Source organism: Phocoena sinus, chromosome 14 (genome assembly GCF_008692025.1).
Source record: "Phocoena sinus isolate mPhoSin1 chromosome 14, mPhoSin1.pri, whole genome shotgun sequence".
NCBI lineage: Eukaryota > Metazoa > Chordata > Mammalia > Artiodactyla > Phocoenidae > Phocoena > Phocoena sinus.
The window spans coordinates 47864693-47878956 of NC_045776.1; the positions used below are offsets into that span (position 1 = coordinate 47864693).

At 37.9% G+C, this 14264-nt stretch overlaps 1 protein-coding gene across 7 annotated transcripts in view; it reads left to right on the forward strand.

The window, feature by feature from the left end:
- Positions 1-14037, forward strand: part of SS18 (SS18 subunit of BAF chromatin remodeling complex) — a 76830-nt gene extending 62793 nt beyond the window's left edge. For 5 of the 7 annotated variants that reach the window (XR_004345376.1, XR_004345375.1, XM_032602610.1 and 2 more), the window contains one exon: positions 12263-14033. Coding sequence is in view for 5 of the 7 variants with exons in the window: in XM_032602610.1 (XP_032458501.1) it covers positions 12263-12289 (27 nt within the window). In the remaining 2 variants the exon portion in view is untranslated. Of the gene's footprint in view, positions 1-12262 lie in introns of all 7 variants that reach the window. The other 2 variants (XM_032602613.1, XM_032602615.1) reach the window with 1 other exon arrangement.
- Positions 14038-14264: the final 227 nt, after the last annotated feature.

Sequence of the window (14264 nt, forward strand, 5' to 3'; positions counted from 1 at the left end):
TCTCTTCACTGCTTAAGCTACCTAAAATAGGTTACTTTTTAATGTTAGGGTTCCAGGACCAGTGGGGATGATCTGGTTTGAGAAACAACGCGTATGCAGTGCTGATTAGACTCTAAGGCATAAGCAGCTCTCTCATCGATGCTCTCTCAAGTCTACAACCCCCTGTACTGACACGTTCTAGTTAAGTGGAAAATATAAAAGAGATATAAGAGGCTTAAAAGTATGGACAGGACTTCCCTGGTGGTGCAGTGGTTAAGAATCTGCCTGCCAGTGCAGGGGACACGGGTTTGAGCCCTGGTCCTGGAAGATCCCACATGCTGCAGAGCAGCTAAGCCCGTGCACCACAGTTGCTGAGCCTGTGTGCTGCAACTACTGAAGCCCGCACACCTAGAGCCTGTGCTCCGCAACAAGAGAAGCCACTGCAATGAGAAGCCCACCCACCGTAACGAAGAGTAGCCCTCGCTCGCCGCAACTAGAGAAAGCCCGCGCACAGCAACGGAGACCCAACACAGCCAAACATAAATTAATTAATTAATTAAAAAAAAAAGTATGGACAGATAAGTAATACTAAAAAAATACACTAGAACTAAATCAAAGGAGTAGGCAGAAGTTTTATCTAAATTTTAAAAGTAAAATAAGTGTTGACTAGTGAGTATCTAAGGACAAGATCCTTGAGCAGATAAAATGTAGGCTCCTTCACATCCACAGGTTAACTGCTGAAAAGTGGTCCTTTACTCCCTAATTCAACAAATATTTATTAATTTTCTGTGTGTGCTGGATACTATATTATGTCCTAGATGAGTAAAACAGACCTGGTCCTTATGGCTTATGGAGCAACTATCTGGATCTTCCTTGACTTCACTTTAGCATTTGACACCTGTTCCTGTCTTCATTCTTAAGTGGTCTTCTTTAGCTTCTATATTACTGTACTATTTTGTTCCTCTTACATTTTCAGTGATTCCTTCTTTATTTTTTACTTGTTTCTCATCTTCTTTTCCCCAGATATCAATCCTTGGCTTAGTGTTTTTCGCAGTCTGTATATTCACCCTGTCTTACATTTTCAGTATCCTTAGCCTACTCTTCTCAACCCAACTTCAGCTCCATTTTTCCAGCTGTGAGCAGAACATCTCTCTTTGGATGTCTTGTCATTTTCCTCAGCTTCATCATTTTCTCTCTAGATCAGCATATTTCTAAGTCTCCTAAACTTAACATCATTCCTTAAGCAAATGTTTCTCGAGCAACATTTTTATGCCAAGTACCTAAGATGGGGCTATATTGGGAAATAAGATCGACATGGACTCTGCCTTTGTGAAATTAAGTCTAGGTGGGAACAGACAAGTAAGCAGATGATACGATATAGTGTGAGAAGTACTTGGATGAGGAAAGGCAAGATTTTTGTGGAAGGGAGCTCCTAACCCAGACATGTGTTCCTTGGGAAGTATTATATAAGTGCGAGAGCCCAAGGATGAGTAGGTATTAGCCAGCTGGTTGTGGAGGAGAGAAGGATATTCTGGTCAGAAAGAAGTGCACTCACAAAGGACTCGTGTTAAGATGTGTGGCTCAGTAAAGCAGGAGTGTGGGGAAGGAGAGGCAAGAGTGGAGGTGAATTGGGGCCAGATTAGGAGGGCTCTTGTAAGCCACGTTGGGGAACTTGGGCTTTATCCTGATAACAGTGTGGAGCCTTTAAAGTGTTTTAAATGATGTATCTAAAGTATATAGCAGTGGCTGGCATATATAATAGATATATAATATGTTTCTTCTTTTATCATGATAATTATTCCACCCTTTAAAGTCCTCAGGAATTTGGGGACTATACAGTAGAAAAAGACCCATGATGTTGGGGTAGTTGCCAGCCACATCTTCTTCCCCATTAGAAAAGGCTATGAGGAGGGGACCATTCTAGCTACTCTAGTGTTAGTAGCTTCCCCACATCTATCTCATGGATTCCCCCAACCCAAACACCTGTTGGCTTCTTCGTTTTAGGGAAAGTTGTTCAACTCTTCAAGATAGTTAAGGCAATGGAAAAGAAATCTAATTATAGTGGTGTTTAGGCAGGTGACTCTTGTGGCAGTATGCAGGATGAATTAAAAGAGGGGCAGAGAGAATCCTGTTAGGGGCTGCGCCCCACCCCCACCCGGGTCAGTCTTTCCATCTCCATGAACAGCAGCTCAGTTTTCCACTTCCTCAGGCGGAAAACCCGGAGTCATCCTTGACTCCTTTCTTTTTGCAAATCAAACATCTAGTCAGCCAGCAAATCTCATCACCTCTTCCTTCAAAATACATGCCGTATCTATAGTCATTTTTCACAACTTCCTGCCCTTACCCAAGTCACAGTCATAACTCTCACTCATCTGGACTGTTGCACTGTCCTCCTTCCTGGTCTTCCTGCTTTCCTCCTGGCTCCTCTACAGGATGTGCTCCTCACAGGACCTAGAGTGATCTTTTAAAAACATCAGTCCGATTAGGCCACCCCTCTGCGCATAACCGTGTGGCGACTTCATTTCCGCCCAGAGTAATATAATGGCCTAGAAGGCCATGCTCAGCTCATGTCCCCAGCCCCTACCCCACCACCTCACCTCTGTATTTATAGCCGCCTTCATTCATTCTGCTTCAGTCACACTGGCCTGTTTCCAGCATGTTTCTCGCTCAGAACCTTTGTATTTACCGCTCCCTCTTCTGTTGTGTCTTTATTTGCAGTCAGTTCAAAATATTTTCTGATTTCGCTTTTGATTTCATCTTTGACCCAAGAGTTATTTAGAAGTGTATATAGTTTTTGAATATTTGGGGATTTTCCAGATAGTTTTCAGTTACTAATTTCCCATTTAATTTCATCATCTTGATAGAACATACTTGGTATGACTTGAATTCTTCTGCATTTATTGAGACTTCTTTTATGGCTCAGAATATGGTCTGTGGGGATGTTCTGTAAATGTCAATTAGATCAAGCCGCTTGATAGTGGTGTTCAAGTCTCCTATGACTTAGCTGATTTTCTGTTCTATTAGTTATTGAGAAAGGGATATTAAATATTAAATCTCTGGCTATATCTGTGTGTTTGTCTATATTTTCTTGCAGTTCTATTCATTTTTGCTTCATGTATTTTAATGTGACTTTTAAAAAAAATTTATTTTATTTATTTATTTGGTTGCGTTGGGTCTTCATTGCTGCCCACAGACTCTCTCCAGTTGCAGTGAGCACGGGCTGCTCTTCGCTGCGGTACACGGGCTTCTCATTGCGGTGACCTCTCTTGTTGCAGAGCATGGGCTCTAGGTGTGTGGGCTTCAGCAGTTGTGGCGCATGGGCTCAGTAGGTATGGCTCGCGGGCTGTAGAGCGCAGGCTCAGTAGTTGTGGCGCACGGGCTTAGTTGCTCCACGGCATGTGGAATCTTCGCAGACCAGGGCTCCAACCCGTGTCTCCTGCATTGGCAGGCGGATTCTTAACCACTGCACCACCAGGGAAGTCCCAATGCTACATTTTTAAGGTGCATATGCTTTAGGGATTTTTATGTCTTGATTAATTTTCTCCTGTATCATTATGTAATAACTTTCTTTATCCCTGGTAATATTCTTTGCTCTGAAATATGTTTGTCTAATAGTAATATCATTTTCTTTGGATTAGTACTAGAATGATAATATATTTTTAATCTTTTATTAACACATTTGTATTTTTATGTTTAAGTTGTTTCATGAAGGCAGTGTATACTTAGGACTTGCGTTTTTTTGTTCTTTACCCAATCTATCTCTGCCTTTTTTTTTTTTTTTTTTTTTTTGCGGTATGCCGGCCTCTCACCGTCGCGGCCCCTCCTGCTGCAGAGCACAGGCTCTGGACGCGCAGGCCCAGCGGCCATGGCTCATGGGCCCAGCCGCTCCGCGGCATGTGGGATGCTCCTGGACTGGGGCACGAACCCATGTCGCCTGCATCGGCAGGCGGACTCCCAACCACTGTGCCACTAGGGAAGCCCATATCTCTGCCTTTTAATGGAGGGAGTTTGAACATTATGTTTAATGTGAATATGGATAATGGTTAAATCTGTCATCTTGATATTTTTTCCTATTTGTCCCTTCTGTTCTTTGTCCTTTTTCCTCATTTTCTTATTTTAAATTTTTTTCTGTTTTTAAAAAATGGTTTTTATTAAGATATAATTCACATACCATTCATCATTTTAAGATGTACCATTCTTTTTTTTTTTTTTTTAAGTATGTTTATTTCCCTCCAAACACCCAGCCCTAGGAAATAGCTGATTTACTTTTTGTCTGTATGGAATTTCCTATTCTGAGCATTTAGGCTAAGTGGAGTCATGCATATGTGGTGTTTGTGATTGGATGCTCTCACTTAGTATAATGTTTTCAGGGTTCATCCATATTGTATCATGTATCAGTACCTTTAAGTGATATTATACCACTTCATATAAAGTATAATAGTTTACTTTCATTTCTTCTCAACCTTTGTGTTATTGTTATAATTTCCAATTCTACATATGTTACAAACCCCATAGTATGTGGAATTAGTTTTGTTTAAAATATCAATTATCCTTTAAAGATACTTAAATGATAAGAAAAGAGTCACATATTTACTAATGTACTTACTGTTTCTTGTACTTTTCATTCTATGATAAATCCATATTTCCATCTGGTATCATTTTCTTTTGCCAGAAGGATTTCCTTTTAACAGTTCTTGTAATGCAGGTCTCCTGGTGATAAACTGTTAGTGTATTTTGTTTTTTTCTGACTGTTAAGATTTTTCCCCTTATCAAATTATTTGAGTGTTTTCTTATGCTTGGGGTTTGTATAGTTTCTTAAATTTGTGACTTAATGGTTTTCATCAAATTTGGAAAAATTCTGACCAAATATTTTTCCTTTCTCTACACCTGTACCCCTATCTCTCTTCCCCAGACTCCAGTTACATGTGTATTTGACCGCTTAGAGTTGTGCCATAATTCAGTGATCCTGTTTGTTTATTTAATTTTTAAGTCTTTTTTTTCTCTCTGTTTCATTTTGGGTAGTTTCTGTAGCTGTGTTTTGAAGTTCAATAATCTTATCTTGCTTATTGTCTTACCAGCTTTTAATCCACTCCCAGATGTGTCTCATTGCAGACATTGTATTTTTCATCTCCAGGTGTTTGATATGGGTCTTTTTCATATCTTCCATGTCTCTGCCTAAAGTTTTGAACATGAGGAATAACAAGTATGTTAACTGCTTTAATATCCTTTTCTGGTAATTCTAACATCTGGGCCAGTTTTGATCTACTGGTTTTTTTCCCTCCTCGCTTTGGGTCATATTTACCTCATCCTTTCCATGTGCAATGATCTTTGATTAAACGCCAGAAATTGCAAATATTACTTTTATGTTGTTGAGTGATGGATATATTTGTATTCCTACAAACATTCTTGAGTTTTGTTTTGGGATGCAGTTTAGTAATTTGAAAACAGCTTGATCTTTTGGGGATTGCTTTGAAGATTTGTTAGGCAGGGCCAGACAGTGTTTAGTCCTGGGCTAAATATCCCCACTAGTAAGATAAGACCCTTTTGGGTACTCAACCCAGTGCCCTGGAATTATGAGGTTTTCCACTCTGGCTGGTGGGAATAAACACTATTTCCATTCCTCTGTGAGTGCAGGAATTGTTTCCTCTAATCCGTTGGGGTGTTTCTTTCCTTAGACTTGGGTATTTTCGTTGCATGCATTTGCATATCAGTGCTATGCTGAATACTCAAGAGGTTCCTCTGCAGATCTCCACAGTGCATTTCTTTTCTCTGTGCATTTTTTTCCTCTTTGGTACTATGGCTTGTGAACTCTAGCTCCTTTTTTTCTCTTCAGACTCTAAGCTTTATCTTCTTACCTCAAACCCAGCCTTACTTCCTCTCCATATGCTGCAGTGTGGAAACTCTCAGTGCAGTAAGATGCAGTAATCAGAGTGCTCGCCTCATTTGTTTCCCATTTCTCACAGATTGCTGTTCTTTATTACCTCCTGTCCTGTGTCCTGAATACAAGTATTTCATATATTTTTTTGTAGTTTTGGGGGTTTTTTTTTTGGCCACGTTGGGTCTTCATTGCTGCACATGGGCTTTCTTCTAGTTGCGGCGAGCAGGGGCAACTCTTCGTTGCGGTGCGCGGGCTTCTCATTGTGGTGGCTTCTCTTGTTGCAGAGCATGAGCTCTAGGCGCATGGGCTTCTATAGTTGTAGCATGCGGGTTCAGTAGTTGTGGCTCACGGGCTCTAGAGCGCAGGCTCAGTAGTTGTGGCGCACAGGCACAAGGTAGCATGTGGGATCTTCCCGAACCAGGGCTTGAACCCGTGTCCCCTTCATTGGCAGTAGGATTCTTAACCACTGTGCCACCAGGGAAGCCCTGCGGTGTTTTTCAGGCTGGAGTATAAATCTGTCTTGACCAGAAACCTACTTAATTTTTAAAAAATAGACTTTTTTTTCAGCAGTTTTACGTTCACAGCAAAATTGAGAAGAAAGTACAGAGAGTTTCCATTTACTCCCTACCCCTACACATACATAGCCTACTCCATTATCAACATCCCACACCCTAGTGGTACATCTGTTATAATCAATAAACCTGCCACCCCAGGTCCATAATTTACATTAGATTCACTCTTGGTGTTGTACAGTCTGTACATTTTGACAAATATATAATGACCTGTATCCACCATTATAATATCATACGGAAGAGTTTCATTTCCTTAAAAATCCTCTGTGCTCCCCTTATTCATCCCTCTATCCTTCCTACTGATCTGCAGAGTTTGCCTTTTCCAGAATGTCATGCAGTTGGAATCATGTGCATGACAAAACTGGCTTTTCACTTAATAATATGCATTTAAAGTCTTCTCATGACTTGATAAAGTGTTCCTTTTTAGCCCTGGATAGTAGCCTGTTGTCTGGATATACCATTCATTTACTGAAAGACATCTTGGTTGCTTTCAAGTTTTGGCAATTATGAATGAAACTGCTATAAACTTCCATGAGCAGGTTTTTGTGTGAACATAAAATTTCAACTCATTTGGATAAATGCCAAGGAGTGAGCATGACTTCTGGATTATATGGTAATAGTATATTTAGTTTTGTAAGAAACTGCCATACTATCTTGCGTAGTGGCTGTACCATATTGTATTCTCACCGGCAATGAATGAGAGTTCCTGTTAACTCCACATCCTCATCAGCATTTGCTGTTATCAGTGTTCAGAATTTTGGCCATTCCAGTAAGTTTGTGGGGTATCTCGTTGTTGTTTTACTTTGCATTTCCCCAGTGACATGTGATGTAGACACCTTTTCAGTATGCTCACTTGCCATCTTTATATCTTCTTCAGTGAGGCGTCTGTTCAGGTCTTTGGCCCATTTTTTGATAGGGTTGTTCATTTTCTTATTGTTGAGTTGTAAGAGTTCTTTGCATAGTTTAGGTAACCGTCCTTATCAGTCGTGTCTTTTGCAAATACTGCCTTGTCTTCTCATTTTTTTGACATTGTCTTTCTCAGAGTAGAAGATTTCAATTTTAATGAAGTCCAGTTTATCAGTTATTTCTTTCATGGATCACGCCTTTGGTGATGTATCTATAAAGTCACTCCAAAACTAAAGGTCATCTACATTTTTTTTCATGTTATCTTCTAGGAGTTTTATAGTTTTCTACTTTACATTTAGGTAAATGTCCTATTTGAGTTTATGTTCTGAATGAAGAAAATTTTCATTGTTAAGATTTGTGTCTAAATTTCATTTTTTTGTACACGGATATCCAGTTGTTCTAGCACCATTTGTTGACAAGACTATCTCTGCACTATTGTATTACCTTTGCTCCTTTGCCAAAGATCAGTTGACTATATTTATGTGGGTCTATTTCTGGGCTCTCTGTTCGGTTCCATTGATCTATTTTTCTGTTCTTTCATCAATATCACATTGTCTTGATTGCTGTAGCTTTATACTAAGTCTTGCAGTTGAATATTGTCATTCCTCTGACTTTGTTCTTCTCCTCCAATATTGTATGGGTATTCTGGGTCTTCTGCCTCTCCATATAATTTTAGGATTACTTTTTCAATATCTAGAAATAACTTGCTTGCTGGGATTTTGATTGGGATTGTGTTGAATCTTTAGATCAAGTTGGGAAGAACTGACGTCGCAACAATATTGATTTTTCTATCCATGAACATGGAACATCTCTGCATTTATTTAGTTCTTTGATTTCTTTCATTACTTTTTAAGTTTTTCTCATACAGTTCTCTCTATATTGTTAGATTTATACCTAAGTATTCAATTTTGGGGGGTGCTTATGTAGATGGTATTGTTTTTAATTTCAAATTGGACTTATTCATTGCTAGTGTATGGGGAATTTTCTGTGTTAACTTCGTATCCTGCAACCTTGCTCATTAGTTTCAGGAGTTTCTTTGGTTGATTCTTTGGGATTTTCTACCTAAACAATCATGTCATCTGTGAACAAAGACAGTTTTATTTCTTCTTTTCCAATCTGTTTACCTTTGTTTCTTTTTCTTATTGCATAAACTAGGAATTTCAGTACAGTGTAGAAAAAGAGTGGTGAGAAGGGGACATCCCTGCTTTGTTCCTGATCTTAGAAGGAAAATTTCATGAAACATGGTGTTAGATGCTTTTATTTTTCAGCATAGCATTTATTTCCATGTGACAGATTATGTAGTTATTGTTTATTATCGTACCCTCTTCCCCTAGGATGTCAGTTCTTTAAAGACATCACCACATCTGTTTTTTATCACTGTTGAGTCTCCATCACCTAGTAGAACACATTGAGTAGTCAATAAATACTGGTGAGTGAATACGTAGGGCCTTCACTTATTAAATTTGAATGGTGATTGTAAGAATAGAGAAAGAAACCCCTAAAAAGTACTGGGACAGAATACTTTTAAGAAAGAAGTTTATTGCTCAGTCTAGGGACTCTTCACTCCATACACTCCCTAGAAAATCTCATTTATGCACATGGTTTTAATTTACCATGCTGTTGACTCTCAAACCTCTATTTCTAGTCTCACTTTCTCTTCTGAAAGTCAGGTGCCTAGTAGTCATCTGCACTTGGAAATATCATGTCAATTTCACATAACCAAAATGAATTCATAGTTTTTGTACCCACACATTCCTCCTTTCTATGCTCTCTCTTAGAGAGAGGGGCACTATCGCCAAGCTAGAATGCCATGTGCCACATTTAATGCTTAAGACTTCCTCCCTCTCCCCATCTAATAAATGACAAAATCTTGTTAGCCTGACGTCCTTCAACATTCTTGAATCCATCCACTTCTCTCTGACCACTGCCTTATCTTTGTTTAGACCATTAACATCTCCTAAGTTCATGATGGGATGAAGGATCCTCCCATGCTGTCTTGCCTCCTTTCCCATTTATTCTTTACTCTAGTCAGAGGAATTTTGTAATTTACAAAGAAGCTGAAGAAGCAGAGAGAGAGAGAGAAACGGAGGCTTAGAGAGTTGGAGTGATCCACCCAAGATGATGGGTAAGCAGGGCCGAGCTGAGTGGCTAAGACCCAGGGACTGGGCCCTTCACGACGCCCCTGCCTCCAGCCACACCAGCACTTTGCAGAGTGCTGTCGCGCTTTTCTTATTGAGCAACTGTTTGAAGCAGAAATCCTCACTTGTTGGATGAGACAGTCAAGAAAGGGAAGGTAGATAGCTTGCCTCAAGGACAAGAAACTGGTAAGTGGGAGAATTAAAACTAGGCATTGATTTCTGCTTCCCAAACCCATACTTTTAACCCTGGAATTTGCTAATGGTCGCAGATATACAGTATTTTTTTAGGCTTGCTTGTGATTTGATTTTGTCCTAGCAAAGTGATCTGGTGTGGGTCAAGTTACTTAAATTCTCAGTGCTTCAATTTCTTCATCCATAAAATGGATATCATATTTACTGCACAGGTAACAGATGGACACAAAACACTTGTTACAGTGTTTGACACATGGTACGAGTTATTGAGATATATTAAGAGTTATTGAGATATATTGTTGAGATATATTATTGAGATATATTAAGAGTCGGCTATTGTTGATGTTAGCCAGACTTCTCGTATCCATTACTTCAAGCTCTGTGCTAACAAATAATCAATAGCTTCTAGTCCTGATTGTTGTATATTCTTTTTTACTCTCCAATTCCCTAAGCATTTTTTACCTATTTTTTCTCCATTCTTTTGCTTTAGCTGTTTCTTCTATTTGAAGTGCCCCTTTTCTTTTCTCTGCCATTCAAATTTTACTATTTTCTTAAGGCTCTCACAGTCTCTGAAATATTTTTCAAATTATTTTAGCCGCGATAGCCTTTTCCTTTCTGAACTCTTGTAGACCTTGTTCTGCAATTATACTTTATTTGTAAGTCTTACCTTCCCTGTTTTTCAAATTTATTATGGTGATGAGCATATAGTATTTGCTCAATAAATGTTTGTAATTGCTTGAATATCATATTTGGTGTACATTATTGAAGAAGTCTTATGTGTCAGGCACTCTTCAATACTTGGGGCATAAGAATGGATAAGACCTAGTCCCTATCGTCAAGTAATTCATGCTATAGTAGATACATTATAGCTTTTATTTATATAGCACACCAGTTCTTAACCTCTCTTCTGCTTTCACATCATTCATAATATGTGCAACTCGCTTTCATTGTTAATATCTCATCACACATACTCACTGCGGGAGCGTTTCCTTCCAGCATTGAGGCTTGCTTATTTATAATTTTTGAAAGCTCTTTCTCATGTCCTCTCTTATTTAAGTGTCCTAACAAATAAATGAGGTAGAACTAGTGTAACCTTAAACAGAAAGAAAATTGAGAGCCAGGGATGGGTATGTTACAGTCCCACCTTATAGGTGAAGAAAATCTCAAAGAGCTTTCCTTGGGCTCAAATGAAAAGGCAACAGTAGAGTTGGGACTTAAACTCAGTATTTAGATAATGTAACAATTGAACAGTAAGTTCCTGTATGCTAAGCATTTCTTATTTTAAACGTGGTATTATAGGAATTTTTCAAGAAAGACAGCAAAAAGAGGAGCATCATGAATCCCTGTGTACCCCACCAACCAAATTCAACAATTACCGGCATTTTACCAATGTTGTTTTATATACCCACACCCTATTTTATTGAGTATTTTAAAGCAAATCTTACCTACAGCTATTTCAGGATGAGCATTGACTTTAAATTTTTCTGAATATAATTATGTAAAGTACATCAATACTTTTTAAATACCTTAATTCTACTTATAGTGCATTATTCCATTAGATACAGTGGTATTCAACAAATTTTGAAGTATATCTTACTTCTGTGGAAGTGTAAACTTTTAGGGTACTGTTTCTTATTGTACAGAAGGCTTTCAACTATAGAATACTTTCTTGATATAAAATAGTTAATTTGACTTAGAGGGGGATATTTAGCCAGAGGAAACAGTTAACTGATTATGTGCCCAAGTGCTCTTATGAGCATCTATTGTAAACACATTTAAGACATTTTTGTTATTAAAATAAATTTTTTCTAGTACATTCCTCTTTTCTTCTACCTTTCTTCTCTGTTGAAGGAAAAGATGTTCCTTCTCTTCTCCAAAAGCTAGCCTTAACAGCTGTATACTGGACACTGTTTACCTCCCTTGTAGAATTTTGTTACTTCATTCATTACCTCTTTTATACCTGTGCTTCATTTTCTTTCCCTTCCTGTCAGCCTACAGGCCCTTCAAGTCTACCTTACTAAAAGCAACAAAATCAAAAACAATCTTTCTTTGATTTTATGTACCAGCTGCCTGTCTGAATACCTCTGCGAATACCTCATTGGCCTCGGGAAGAGGCCCAAATTCCACAGTGTGGCTGGAAGGTTCTTTTTCCTTTACCTCCCAGATATCTGTCCATCCTTGCTACTTATCTCAGATACCCTTGGTGTTAATTCATAAGTCACTATAATAATCTAAACAGTCACAAACTTGTTGTACTAGAATATAATTGACACACTAGTATATGCGATGCCAGCATTTAGAACCAGAACTTCACTCATTCTTGATTCAGTTCAATAAAATTCACCAAACATCTAAGTTCTCACTCTGATAGGTGCTGTTCTAGGCTCATAGACTTTGAAATCCATTTGCAGTTGACTGTAATATCAGAAGAAATTACAGAGATACTCTGTACCTAAATATTATATGTAACGGTTTTTGTTTGTTGTGATTGTAGTTGCTTTTGCAGTATGACAGTGTTAAGATTGATTTGTAATTTTCTGTGCCAAACTGTTATGGGCAAACTATGATCTAATTATATTTTTAAATTTATCTTTTAGGGACAGTATGGAAATTACCAGCAGTGAAAAGTACTTACATTCCAATAGCCAGAATCTGTTAGCAGCCATATTGTCGCCTCAGCACTGTGGACACCTCCCTGTGAAGAGACCCTTCCATTCCATCTAGTTTTTGGAAAAACCTTGTGGATAAGTGGCTGTTTCATCAGTAAACAGCCTTTGTGGCTTAGTTACAAAAGGCTTTAGTAGCGCAAAAATACTCTTGATTTCACATGTCTACTCTAGATGGCAACATTGGACAGAAAATAGAATGACATAACCAATTTGCAATGATTTCGGAACAGTATTTCAAATGGACTGTTACAGACTGAAAGGTGTGAACAGCTTTGTATGTTTATGAAGGTTAAGGGAATTTAATACTTTTCCACAGATTCTTTTGTAAGGGGAAGAGGGAAATGTACAATTTTTACAGCAGCAATATTTTGTATATTATGTTTATTTCATGTGGTGAATATGCAAGGAGGTACACTACGCACTGGACAGAATCAGAAGTCCTCTGTTAATGGGGATTGGAGCATGGTGGATGCTTGATTGTGTTGGTCTCAAAGTGGTGTTCTGTGAAGCTGAAGGTGAGGGAGAAGACAAAGCACACCATATGTCCACTGTTACGTTCTTTAGAGAAAATTCAGATCCCTTTTATGTGTTAGATAATCAAGGGCACTGTGATACAGTTTTAAGTAAAAAGACATTTTTTAAAAGCTTTCCAGTTTTGTGGGTTAAAACCTTTTTATAAAAGATCATTTATAATACAGTTTTAAAATGTGAGGCAATAAGAATTACTTCATATTGGATCTGAAGAATCTTGCTAACAGTTTCATGTAAATGAAGTGGTAATCCTCTCCTAAAAGAGCAATAACTGAAAATGAAAAGTGTTAATTTTACCTTATTTGAGTAATCAGGGAACTTAGTAATATCAAAACATTTTATAAATGATGTCAAAGAAGAGTCAACGTTGATTCAGTAATTTTATTTTTTAACATTAGAAGGATAATTGGTTTGTATGATAAGAATAGTTCAGGAGACTTTACAAACCCTTATTGACTGGAAATAATGCCATTTATAAAGGAAGGAACACTTCTAAGTTTTTCCCTTTTTTATGTTGGTTAATATAGAGATGTTTAGGAAGACGCTTATTGATGATGTTTATTCTGATCTGTATTAAAAGCACAGAGGTTGCATTTCAGATCACTTTGTTTATTAGCATGGTATACTTAATCCTATTTGAGGCTGTCCTGTGCCTGACTGTTTTAGGTGATTTCAGGGATATTGCATTGGGCAGGAAATCATGCATCGAGAAGTTTATAACCACAGTTACTTAAGCATAATCTGAAAAGATCTAGCCCAAAGGTAAGTTGCTATTTTCATCACAGTTGCCTGTGCCCAGGGAATAAGGTATATTCTTTATAATTGAATTGTTTTTTCCCCACTTCTAACTGGAAACAAAACAGAAGGGGTACGATAAATCTGAATAAGCAAAATGTACTGTTCTCAACATACTGTAATCAAGAGGAGAAATTTTAATGTGTCTCTGTGTGTGTATGAAAGAGTGTGTGTGTGTTTTAAGGTCAGAATAGGGTTTTTTTCAACATGGTCAGTAGAAAATGGACATCAAGTTTGAACACATAAAGCATGGACAGCCTTATTGTGATGGAAACGCTTTTAGGTTCTGTGCCAATTTTCCACCACTGTGTACTTTGTTGCTATTTAAAACTGTATCAACTCTAACGGAAGAATAAATTATTTGTGATTTTAATTTTCTCATTTGTTTTTTTAAATTAGATCTCTTTGACTCTCTTGTTTTGTCTGGAGACTATGCTGTGGGTTTTTTATATAAGTTAGCCTAGTATAAGCAGACTATATTTGTATTCTAGGACTTTATCAAAATTCTCCTGTCATGCCCAAGTTAATTAGAATTAACTGTTCAGTAATCAGCATGTGTGTGGGCTGTTTGTTACAGAATTCTTTCTCTGAAAATGAAGTCCAT